The 12845-nt window shown below is 44.3% G+C and overlaps 2 protein-coding genes across 8 annotated transcripts in view; one reads left to right on the top strand and one right to left on the bottom strand.

The window, feature by feature from the left end:
- The window catches only part of scai (suppressor of cancer cell invasion), a 139479-nt gene that overhangs the window by 9800 nt on the left and 116834 nt on the right, over nucleotides 1-12845 (bottom strand). For 6 of the 7 annotated variants that reach the window (XM_086096914.1, XM_086096913.1, XM_086096916.1 and 3 more), the window contains 2 exons: nucleotides 11035-11208; nucleotides 3263-3363 (listed from right to left, as the gene is read on the bottom strand). In XM_086096914.1, coding sequence (XP_085953040.1) covers nucleotides 3263-3363; nucleotides 11035-11208 — 275 coding nt within the window. The remainder of the gene's footprint in view (nucleotides 1-3262; nucleotides 3364-11034; nucleotides 11209-12845) is intronic. The other variant, XM_086096918.1, reaches the window with a different exon arrangement.
- LOC147162361 (uncharacterized) overlaps nucleotides 9038-12845 on the top strand; it is a 37890-nt gene continuing 34082 nt past the window's right edge. The window contains exon 1 of the mRNA XM_086096921.1: nucleotides 9038-9232. The gene's annotated coding sequence lies outside the window, so the exon portion shown is untranslated. The remainder of the gene's footprint in view (nucleotides 9233-12845) is intronic.

The raw sequence follows: 12845 nt of genomic DNA, 5'->3' as shown, positions 1-12845 counted from the left end.
GGGATGGGTCAGACCAGGTCATGCATAGACAATTTCTGCATCTGGCCCCCCTAGCTATACCTGTAAGGCCCGCGTTGCCCCTCAGAGCGACTGCCAGTGGAGAAAATATCACAGAGAAAAGGCGCCCAGGAGGAGCTCATCCACACTGAGGGATGATGGCCCACCACCACAGGGAGCAATGTCATCCTAGAGACCGGCCCAGATTGACCGTGGCGCACCCCACACAGAGTGAAGCGCGCCACAGTCCCCCAGGACGACCGCCCACAGGAGAAGACCAGCCATCCCTCCCCATGAGGAAACACTGGAGCTAAAAATTTACAACCAAATAAAAACAGTTAAAAACGCTAAAAGCAAGCAGAATAAAAGGCAAAATCAAAGCTGGTGTAATATGCTCCCACCCTCTGGTCTCCGTCCGCACATGTGCGGCTGAATTCTGAAGTATTTTTAGGCTTGGAATATTATTTTTAGGAAGACCAGAGAGCAGAGCATTACAGTAATCTAAGCGACATGAAATAAAAGCATGAATCCGTGTTGGCCTGCGAGAGAAACGGGCGGACTCTTCAGAGCTAAATCAATTCAACTCAAGACCGGACATGTCTTGTTTGCTTAGGGCCGGCAACTCAAGATTCTGAAAATTGTCTGCCATCTTCACATCACCACTTTTCTGAGAGGTGTAAAGTTCCTTGTAGAACCTCTTAAATTGTGTTTAGGCTTTTTTGGTCTGTGACTAGCAGGGGTGAAAGTTGGCCGGAACGGTCCGGTACTATGTTCCGGTAAAAGATTCAGGACCGGAACGATCCGGTTGCGAAAATATGACGGCAACTGTCAAAACCCCATGTTAAATAACCTGCCAGGCTACCATACGAGAAGAAAACAATCTACTAACGTCAGATTTATCTACACAAGTCACCAAAAGCGGCGCAAATCCGTATAGTCAATTTATTGCGGACGGGCGCGAAAGTGCGTGGGACGGCGTGGAGGACGCGTTTGGAGCAGTGGGAGGACATAGTGCGGTGCAGCAAAAATCTGCATATTCGCCAAAGTTGATTTTTTTAAAAAACTTTTTTCGCATTGTGCCTCGCTGATAGGCTGAAAATATGTGCCACATTGACTTCTGGGATTGACTACGTCACACACAGCATCCTGTCTGTCGTCACCTGGAACTCAACAACACGGGCAGCCACTTATCCCCTCCCACGGATACTACGTATGTTTTTCAATAAATACATGAAAACACGTGTGTTTTTCAGTTTTAGAAACGTTTGCCCTTCTTGTCGTCTCCTTTCCCCCCTCCCTTCCCCCTCCCCTGTCCGCCTTCCTTCCCCTCCCCTGGGCCGGGGGCTCCATCCGTGGCCCGGGTCTCGGCGCTCCGGGGGCCGGGGGGTTGGTTGGGTTTGGTGTTGTGCCCGCCCCGCTCCGGTCGACCTCCTGGCACCTCGAGCGGGCCCCAGTATCCGGGGGGGGGCGGGCCCCAGTATCCGGGGGGGGGCGAGCCCTATCGCCGGGCTGGTCCCATATGCCCGCCAGGGTCCCGGTGGGGTGAGCGGGGGTTTGGTGGGCGGGTGCGCCTCCTGCCCCCGCCCGGTTTGGGGGGGCCCCGCTGGTCGCTCCTCTTACCTCACTGCACTAGGTTTGCACAATACACTTTTATAGACATATAGGGCACATAACACACTTTGGGGGGGGTGGGGTAGGGTGGAAACACCGTCTTCGCCCTACAACTCCCCTCCAATTTTAATGCACCACATTACTGTGTGTGTGGGGGGGGGTGCCATCCGATGGGGCAGACCGCAGTATAGAGCAGTGCTACGGTCCCCTGTCCGTGTCTCCGCCGCGCCCCCCCCCCATTAATTTTTTTAATGCACCACATACACTCACTGACATGCCTGGGAGGCGGGTGGATCGGAGCGTGGGGATATAATTTCCCTCTGCTCCGGTTCACCTGCTCCCAATTTTAATGCACCACACACACACTCACTTGTATATACACTGGGTGGGGTCACATTCAAGGTTTAGGGGTAGAGTTCGCCAGGGGTTAGCTTTCACTAAGAACGCTGGAGTGACGACCGGGGCCTTTCCCCGCTGGGCCTGGGGTTCGGGGGTGCCGACCGTCCTCCCCCCTTTTGCCCCCGGTGTTCCGTCCCTCCACGCGGCGGGGGTGGGCGCGGGTGCCCTCTCCGCTCCGCTGTCCGGCCCCTCTTCGGCGCCGATGCCTGGGTGCGGGGGGTCCCCGGGGGCTGGAGGGCTGCCGGTTGGTGGGGGGGGGGGGGTCGTGGGGAGGGGGGTCTGGGGTTGGGGGGTGTCTGGGGGCCTGGGAGCGGCTGGGGCTGGGTTGGGGTGGATGGCGGGGGTGGATGGGGGGCGGGGGGGGGGGTCATGGGGGGAGCGGGGGCTGTGGACCGGTGGGGTGCCTGGCGGGCCTGCAGTGCCCCGTCCTGCTGCACAGTTGTGCAATGCAATGAATGTTTCACACCATGTATGTTTTGTTTGCGTTTGGAAAAGAATGTCATATGCATTTCAACCTCAAGAGAGTTCTTAGTTACTCCGCAAAGAACGAAATTACCCCGTGCCGCAGTATTAGTCGATATGTGTAACGATAACATGTTTTGCTTGGAAGAACTTGGCTTGCCAGCCTGACCAAATTTTAATTATTAGTTATTAATTCTTTAAATAATTTGGAGTTTAAAAAGTCTTGGAGTTTAGTCGAGTCAAAGAGGGAGGGGTCGGTCCTCCCTTCTTGAACACGCGCCACATCTTTAAAACAGCGGGCGCGAGCTATTGTTCGCTCTCTCGTCTTCTGCCTCTGTTCCTGTTTATCTCCCACCCTTTTCCCTCCTTCTGGCCCCGAACTGACAAAACTGATCAAATTACTAATTCGTCCAAAAGGCAACATAAATTATCGCTACAGTAATGAGATGTATGAACCTCCCATTCCAGCTATCTCTGACAATAAATACAAGCTTTTTCTTTTCTTTTTCTTTAAGGAATATTTTGAAAATAATGCTTGAGTACTTTTATGTGCATCTGCATCTTATGCCAAGTTATCTTTGGTAAATCTAAAAGTTTTAAATGACGCTGTTGGAAAAACTGTCAGTTCTGTCTGCTAAAAATAAATGAAAAAAATTACGAGAATTCAGCTTTTTGGACTTTTTGTTTTTCCCGTTATACCGAACCATGACCCAAAACCGAAGTACGTACCGAACCGTGACTTCTGTGAACTGTTACACCCCTAGTGAGAATAAATTATTGTACAGAGACTTACCCGAAAGACTTTATGCAGTCTCAATGTAGCTGAACAAAATACAAAGCGGATCAGCAGCAGTCGAAGAAATTCATCACCAAAGAATTGTAAAAAGGCTTGATCTGTAGGGATTACAAAGAGAAAAACAAACAGTGAGTAATTCAAGGTCTTCCTAATGACACAGATGTGTTGCAGACACAAAGTAAATGTTAAATATTGTATTTTAGTTCAGTGCAAAATATACAGGTGCTCGTCAAAAATTTTGAATATGCTCAAAAAATTGCATAATTTCTGTAATTCCATTCAAAAAGTCAAACTTTCATAGATTATAGATTTAGGGCCCACAATTTAAGTGATTTAAAGTATTTATTTGTTTATTTTTACATTATTTGGTCTTCCAGCTCATAAAACCCATTAAAATAGGATGTAAAAAAATTTGAATAATGTGAAGCAATCACTATGCATAGTTCCCAGTGTTTTGCATGGGAAAAAAAGATGTATAGATGGTATTTTAAAAACGGTATATCTTCAATAGTTGGATTCTCTTTGCCTTAACCACTGCCTTGATGCGCCGTGGTATTGCTTGGGGGTCCTGGAAGCCCAGGCTTTCTTGATGATTACTGTCAGCTCTTTGTTTTTGGGTCTGGTGGCTCTCATTTTCCTCTTGATAGTACTGTATTACAAGAAGAAAACAAGGGCCACAATACAGTACTCTCCCATAGAGAGAGGGTGAGAAGCTCAATCATCTGGGAGGGACTGCTACTCCAGATTGAGAGGAGCCAGCTGAGGTGGCTTTGGCATCTGGTTTGGATGCCTCCTTTGGGATCCCGCCGGAGGAGCTGAACGAATTGGCTGGGGAAAGGGAGGTCTGGGCTTCCCTGCAAAAGCTGTTGCCCCTCCGACCCAACCTCGGGTAAGCGGTGGAAAATGGATGGCCCTAACCCTAACCCTATTGAGTCTCTTGCAATGTGCAGTGTGCTCTCACCCTCATCTTGCTGGTATAACTGTTTGTCCTACTGAACATCGAATCGCATTATTTGCTGATGACATTATTTTGTTTATTTCAAAGTTGAGCAAATCTTTACAGTATATAATAAAATGTATATATTTATTCGGTGATATTTCGGGTACACTGATGACAGGTTGAATCCGATCCCTGAGGCGCTGCAATTTAATATAGTAACCCAATACAATTATTTAGGACAACAAATCTTGCCGGAACTCAATCACGCCATTAAAGATGTCTGTGATTGGCAGCATTAATATTAATAAAATTAATGTGCTTGGTTAAAGAAAATGTTGACGAGGGATAGTCTAAAAAAAGGGTATAATTTCTGACTTCTAGGATTTTCTGATGTCTCAAGTATCAGAAAGCTCCAATGCGGGGGGTGGGGTAGGTGCGGCTGCCCTCTCCGCTCCGCTGTCCGGCCCCTCTTCGGCGCCGGTGCCTGGGTGCGGGGGGTCCCCGGGGGCTGGGGGTCGGGGTTCGGGGGGCTGCCGGTTGGTCGGGGGGGCGGCTTTGTTGGGGGGGTGTCTGGGGGATTGGGGACCTGGGGGCGGCTGGGGCTGGGTTGGGGTGGGCGGGGGTGGATGGGGGGCGGGGGGGTCGTGCGGGGTGCGGGGGTTGGGGGCCGGTGGGGTGCCTGCCGGGCCTGCAGTGCCCCGTCCTGCTGCGTTGGGTCGGGGGCGCGGGCCATGTTGGGGTGGGGGGCGCTCCTGCTCCTGGGTTTGCGCTCCGGCCGGTGGCCCTGGTGGGGCCCGGGGGTCGTCCTTTGGCGCTGCCGCGGCCTGGGGGGCCCTGAGCTGTTGCGCTTGCTCTGTCCTGGCAGGGGTCGACGGCTCCCCTCTTTGGTGGAGATTTTCATGCATGCCAGATCCACCACACCAGCATCTATCGAAACTCAGACACAATCTGCTTCCTCCTCAGGTCATTGAATCGGTGGAGGCTGGTGTCTGTGGATCTCACTCGGCTTCGTCTGTCCTTCCTTCCTTTCCTCAGTCTCTCCTTCGGTCTCTTGAGGTCTCCCTGATTTTTTATTTTTTTTTGGATTTGTTGGAATTTAGATGTTTCTGGGGTTGGGGAAGAATTCTGGTGGGTGGCCCGGTGGGTGGTGTCTGGTCGGTGCTGGATTTCACCTTCCTTGGTTTTCTTTGGTCCCCTCGGGTCTCCTGACGGCGGTGTTCGGTTTAGGTGAACGGTATGGGATTTTTTTCTAATAGGTTTTTGGTGAGCTAACAAATACACGCACGCACGCACGCACATACACATACTCACCGACATACAAAAAAAATAAATATATATATATATATGTATATATATATATATATATATATTTAAAAAATAAATAAATAAAAATAAAATAAATAAAGAGCAATTATGATGACATTACCGAATGAACAATACTGAGCTCTTTAGAGAAAAAGAAAAAAAAGAAAAGAAAAAAAATAGAAGAAAAAAAAAAGAAAAAAAAGAAAGCTCCAATGATAGGTTGTGCAACAATTATCGGCGGGTTGTACGTTTCACAACGTCATCAAGGACAAAGGAACTTAATTTCTTTGTCCTGGGCAGTGGGCACGCCAAAGTGGGGGTTGGTTGACCAAGAAACGGTTTGTCTCACCTCCACAGACAGCCCCCACTCAGTTCTGGAATCCAGGGGCCTCATGTACCGAGACTTGCGTGGCTTTCATACTAAAACACGGCGTACGTCCATATCCAGAAAACGTTGCACGCATAAAAAAATCCAGATGTACGAATCTGTGCGTACGTACGAATCCAAGCACATTCCTTTCATTCATCTCAATCAATGCGGAAATTAGTATCAGAATATGCAAATTGGTATAAACAGGGCTTGCGGGTAGGAATGATTATGATGCATGATAAGATAGTCACATTATAACGCATGAGGCACAAATAAAAAAACAATGATGTGAGCTGGAGACACTTGTAAACAAAGTAGAGGCCCGAAAAAACTCAGATTTTTTGGCAGGCTGTCTTCGGAAGTCAATAACTACCTCCGTGATGAAAATGCCGTCAGAGTATCTCGGCCGTCACCGTTAGTGGCTGAATGCTGAAGAGGCATCAAATTGTGATAGTGGAGGCTTTAAATTAAATTTAATACAATAATAATCGATCTGCTTGTGATCGTGGAGGTTTAAACTTGGAAGACGCGCACGACGCGCACAACCGCCACCCACCCCCCTCTCGCGCACCCCACAGTGACAATATTTCGTGGCATGTCCACCCCGCTTGTTTAATGGCATAATTTTGTCATTGATCAATTTGTGATCGGAAAACCTGCTTACATGAGAGAGCTTGACGCCAGCAGCTACGATACAGTCTAAAGTCTATACTGCTCTAGACCAGTGATTCTTAACCATTGGGCCGCGGTCAAAGACATTTAGTGGGCCGCAAAGTAATTTCAGTTTTGTAACTGTGACGGCCACAGCTTTCAATTGAGGCTTTTTAAACATGTAGCATGGTATTTTTAAAACCGAATATTTTCCCCCACACTGTGTAAAAACAACAATCATAATTCTCCGTATTCTGTTTAGCCACGCTGCAGTCAGCATGTTGTGGGGCGGGGCACGCGCAACAGCTCCTTCGACTGCACGCAATTGACGAGGCTGTTCCAAAATTAGAAACAGCGTTGCGGAACCTCCGTTGAATGAGCTGCTCTTAAAGCTTGTAAATATCTTGCATCTAATAACGCCAAAATATGAAGTAATGCAGATCATGAACCGCACCAAACAGGAAAATAATTGTCCGCTTTTGGTCCAGACCAAACAAGCGGACTTAAGGACTTTTCTGGTCTGAATACACCCATAGACGAATGGACGCTGCAATTAATTCTGTTCTCGCAGATTCCCGAGCAAATCAACCCCAGAGATTGATAATGTGAACTCCCTTGAGTCAATCACACTGGTTACACTGCCTTGTTTGTAAAAAAATAAATAAAAAATCCACATAAACGCACACAAAAACAGAGAAGTTGATTTTGCCTTTTTGGGCAGCTCATTGAGTGTCAGTGTTTACACATAAATAAATGACCACATTGTATCATGTTATTTGATAATTTTATAAATCTTAACTAGATTTAATTTCATTTTTAAATACAAACAATAATAAATCAAAACAAATCATAATTTTTTTTTGTTTTTGTTTTTGAGAAAGCTCAGTATTCATTCGGTAATCTAATCCGCATGTGCAGCTCCGGCGTTAGCAGAGCTAGCCGCGCTAGCCGCGCTTAGCCGGTGAGGCTTACTACGTGATCATAACAGTCGCGTCAAGGCTTCCAACTGTGGCGTGAACCTCGGGATTCACCATCATCATCATCATCAATCTGCATTGGTCGATGCCAACTCTCCATCGCCCGATCGAATGTCCGATTGTGTAGAAGTACCCGGTCGGTTATTGTGCGCGTTTTCCGGCCTTAGCAGCGGTAGCCGCGCTAGCCGCGCTTAGCCGGTGAGGCTTACTACGTGATCATAACAGTCGCGTCAAGGCTTCCAACTTTGGCGTCAAGCTCGGAGTCATCATCATCGTCGACATCAATGCGCTTTTTAGTATTGATCGATGCTTTCCGTCGTTGAAAAAAATGCTCAAGCGTGAGCTGCTTGCAACCATTGGCTTGGTCAGCCATTGTGGCTTATTCAGCCATGTCTCCTCAACACTCTAGCTCCGCCTCACGTCTTCTACTGACGCCCACGGTGGGCGGCCCATCCAACCTTGTGCAAAGAGAGTCATCGCTGCCCTCTAGGGGCCAAAACGAGTCTTTTACTAACCAGATCTGCCTGATACTTTCAGCACAGCTGCCCAAGGCTTTCCTGCACCCGTTTCCAAAAAAACAAAACAAAAACATAGTGAACGTCTTTTAACGTCCTCGGCGCCCTTCCCTAGGTTTATGCTAAACGTTTTATAACGTTTATGGCGGTCAAAGAGTTAAGAGTGCTGGATCTACATTCGCGGAACAGCGTTGATTCCACCCAGGTTCTCTGTCTGATGCAAGGCAGAGCTGTAAAGCATCTTAAAGCTTCATCTTCATCTTTGTGGAGATTCATGCTTGGACCAGATAAGCTCAAAACTGCGCAGCAACACATAAACAACACATACATACTACCCGGGTAGCAAAACTCATACACACTGAACAAACAGACGAACATTGCGTTTATCGTGCAGCATAAAGCTGTGAATGGACAATTTAAGTTTGGTTTTCGTATTGGGATTTTGACAAGAATTGTAAATTTTGTTTTTGGGTTTGTAAAAAAAATAATAATAATTTTTAAATTACATTTTGTGTTTACCTTTTCACACTAACCTTCCCTTGCTCCTTGAACCGAACCTGATATATCAGTAGGTGATTGCGGTTGCAGAGCAATATTAATAATTATATGTACATTAAATAGTGTTATACACCCAAAAAGCTTAACTCTCTTCAATTTTCTCCACAATAAAACTTTCTATCATAAACTTTATATCATCAATCTCCATGCGATTTCCAAACAGTATAAATTTGTTTTGTCTACATTTAACGATTATCAATCAATAATATAATAATAACTATCAATGATATGCATCCCCGGCCTATCTACAATTCAAGCAGGTATGAAAATGTCCATCCGCGGCTTCTTTAGCTTTCTCCTCCTTATTCTAAAATGTGTGCTTCAAACGGGCAGATTTAACTTCCATGAATTGGTGACGTCAACAAAACACGCAAGAGCACTCAACGGCATCCCCTCGAGTTAGTGTCACCGCCTCTGGTAAAGGTTTGTCACACCCACAGAAATTTGAGAAGCTGGCTGCTCCTTTTTTTTCCTGCTTGCATACGCTCCGTGGAGAACAATGGGGTAATAACGATCTGGCTGTACAGTGCACACATGAGACTTTGAGAAGACAGTGGATTATTTTTATTTTTGAAGGATGTGTACTGACAACATTGCAACTAACCATAATGGATTGGTCCGGTGTGTGACACGACTGCAAACGTGAAAGATGTAAGATTAATATTTTATTTTGATTTAGCCTTTCTTCTTATCCTTTCAATTAGAGATGTGCCATATCATACCTTCTACCAGTGGCGAGCGGTCATAATAGGCTATTAATGCAGTGCATGCCCAAGCCCTTCAATAAAATCATGTGTCCTCTATTATACAATACCTTAGTTCAACTGTTTTGGTCTTAAATCCCTGTGTAATTTGTCCTGTTTTCCTCACAGAGAGCTGAAAAGCCGACAGCTTGTTTCGCGCACGCGCAATGAGAAATCAAGTTGTGTTAGTTCCGAGAGGTTGTTTCTGTATGTGCGTCTTTTGAATGGCAAAAAAGCTGGCAGTAAAGCAGCTTATCTGACAACGCACATGTGCATAATTGGCTTAATTGACTTGTTCTGCAGTAAACAATCAGTGGTTCAGTTCATCGCGGAGTCACAATGAGTGCCGTTTTCCCGGAGAACTTTTGAGGAAAAGAAGAATATAATTTCAAGTGGTTGTCCAACTCCTGAAGTAGTTATCACGAAAACGGGGAAGAATTTCATCCGTCACTTTCAAGCAAGGATGTACGAGAAACATAAATGGCTCGTTGACTGTCCACAGGTTTAGCAAACTTTTAATTGGTGGTTGAAATCGCTTGTGGCTCCCTCCGCTGCGTTTTCATTTTTTCCTCTCCCAGTTTGAGCCCACTTCGTGGGCACGAGCCAGTTCCAAATACTGTAAATTCCAATGTATTGGCAATTTTGTTGGCATGTTCTTGTGTCATTTCACTCACCACGGAGCTGGCTACATTACAGTGTGTGTGCATCAACCTACGTCAGTTCTGAATATTTCCGCTTTAATTTTCTGTCATGTGGAGGTTGTTTGGTTACAAGAGGTCAGATATGATAAAGCAGATGGTTGTTGGATAATACTGAAGCGGTCGCGTATTGTTTTGCCAAGATACAATCAGCTGTGTTTTTTTGTTGTTGCCGTGACTGGCAACTCGCCACCTAGTTGACATGACTTTGTGATGGTAACCGTCCGCTAAGTGTTCTTGATGAGACGGCTTGCACGTTGCCACCGTGCAGTGGCCTAAATGTGTACATATGTGTTATTCATAACCGCTTGTAAATGTCTACAAGCATTCAAGGCAAATCAGAGAAATTCACGGCAAAATATCGCTCGTAGGAGAGTTGGCCGTTATCGCAAAATAACCACTGCCTAAACAATCACAAACTAACGCTACAACATAGTCTCTGTAGTAACATTATGCTACTTTTCCACATATTAAAATAGTTCTCAAATGTGTAAAAGAGATGTCTGTCTGACTCAAATTGGTATGGTTGTGCCACACTGATTCTGCTCGCCATAGCCGAGTTGTTTCCATTCACAACATTAGCACATGGCTACCAGTGCCGACATCACAGCCCCTTCGAGAGAGAAAGGTATGGCCAAGGTGTGGCCTGGTGCAGCTATTTACATAAAAGTGACATGCCCCTAAAACAGGCTGTTTTGAACGGAGCTTCTTTTTTTGGGGGGGTGATGATTTAGGGACAGTAAAAATATTAGATCCAAAGTCAATTTTGACGAATGCATGTCACAGACATGTGTTTTACACATTTGAGAACTATTTTAGAATATGTAAAAAGTTGACTAATGTGAGACCTTTAAAAGTATGGAGAATGTAAAACTGTAATCTGTAAAAAGTGGAAAACTGCAGTATGGATTACTAGTAGACTGCATTGTTGAAAATAAAGTTGAAATATAAATATATTTATAATAGGATGTTATACATTGTGATTATCACAAAAGTTGAATGGACATACTACCTATGGCTTGTGATCGTGCTATCATTTGCCCAATGTCATGGTCAACTTTGTGAAGAAATTCTTGCGCACTCTGCCAAAGTTCTTGTCTCACGTTGTTTAAGCCACACACAGAGAAGAAAGCCAAGAGTGGGCTATAGAGGAACAAGGTGAAGAGACTCCCACGTTGAGACTGATCTGAAGAAGTAATCAATAAAATTGTTTAGGTCAGACAGGAATATGCATCATTTCCTAATGAAGATAAGAGATACAGAGAATGAATGGATGGATAGATGGATGGATAATCCTGGGAAAATAGTTTAATAATTTTTTTGATGGGAGCCCAAAGTTATAGAGTCAAGCCTTTGATAAATAATATTTGAATCCTAACAACCAGGGATGAAAACATGGGATGCACGATAATTATCGACCCAATAATTATCAGGCCGATATTAGGAATCACGACGTTTAATGATCAATGCGTTAACGTTTAAATCTGTTAATCCGATCAATCTGTTAACATTTTTAAAAACACATTTTGAGTGACGCAAACAATGTTTATGGAAGGCTGGTGCGACTTCACCCATTAATCACACAACCTACTAGAATTACGACCCACAGTGCCACCCTAATAGATAACATATTCACCAATGTCATGCTAAATGAGACTCAGAGTGGTCTACTGATTAATGACATTACTGATCACCTCTCGATTTTCACTAACTATGTATGGCATCACAGTAATATCAGTCAAACACTGACATTTTATAGGAGGCTTAGGTCAGATCGAAATATTACTGCATTTAGAAATGATTTGTTAACTCAAAACTGGAATTGTGTCTATGATGCAATGGACGGAGATACAGCATATGGCTGTTTCATAAACAAACTTGAGCAAATATATGATAAACACTGTCCAGTAAAGATATTTCAGATAAAATCCTAAAAACAAACCATGGATGACCAAGTCTCTTATATATGCTTGTATAAAAAAGAATAACTTATATAAGATATTTATTAACCAAAAAACAAAAGTTAGATACAAGAAATATCGTAATAAACTAAATGCTATTTTAGGAATCTGTAAAAAACAGTATTATACTAAATTGTTGGAGGACAACAATACTTGCAAGTTATGGAAAATCATGAATGGGATTATTAAGAAAAAAAGTCTAAGCCATTTTATCCTGACTATTTTTATGATAATAATGAGACAATAGTAAATATGGAAGAAGTCGCAAATACATTTAACACATTTTTTGTATCTATTGGTCCAGACTTGGCAGAAAATATCCCTAAAGCTCAACTTCATAACACTCAAGTACCGAACTTACACTCAATGTTTCTGGAACCAGTCAAGGACACTGAGATAAGACACTAGGTTGCAAAATGCGCAGCCAAATCTGCCACTGACACACAAAGCATTGATATGAAACTAATCAAGCTTATAAAAAGCGAAATTCTACAGTCCCTAATTCACATATGCAACCTCTCATTTATGACTGGGATGTTCCCAAACGAGATGAAAGTTGCTAAAGTTGGCCCCATTTATAAAGCGGGAGATTTACATCAATTTGGCAATTACAGACCCATTTCAATATTACCACAATTGCCCAAAATCTTGGAAAAACTTTTTAATGATAGGCTTAATAAATTTATTAAAAAGCACAAATTATTAAACGATAGTCAGTATGGTTTTAGGAAAAATCATTCCACTGGACAAGCTTTGACCGAATCCATGGAAATCATAACCGATTGTTCAAAAACTATATTCTATTGGAATTTTCCTGTATCTAAAAAAAGCATTTGATTCAGTAAATCATGAAATATTATTA

The sequence above is a fragment of the Leptonotus elevatus genome, chromosome 15 (assembly GCF_054856555.1).
Source record: "Leptonotus elevatus isolate MCC_2025b chromosome 15, RoL_Lele_1.0, whole genome shotgun sequence".
Taxonomy (NCBI): Eukaryota; Metazoa; Chordata; class Actinopteri; order Syngnathiformes; family Syngnathidae; genus Leptonotus; species Leptonotus elevatus.
The sequence above is the reverse complement of the archived record's forward strand: the minus strand, read 5'-3'. Positions and strand labels throughout refer to the sequence as shown.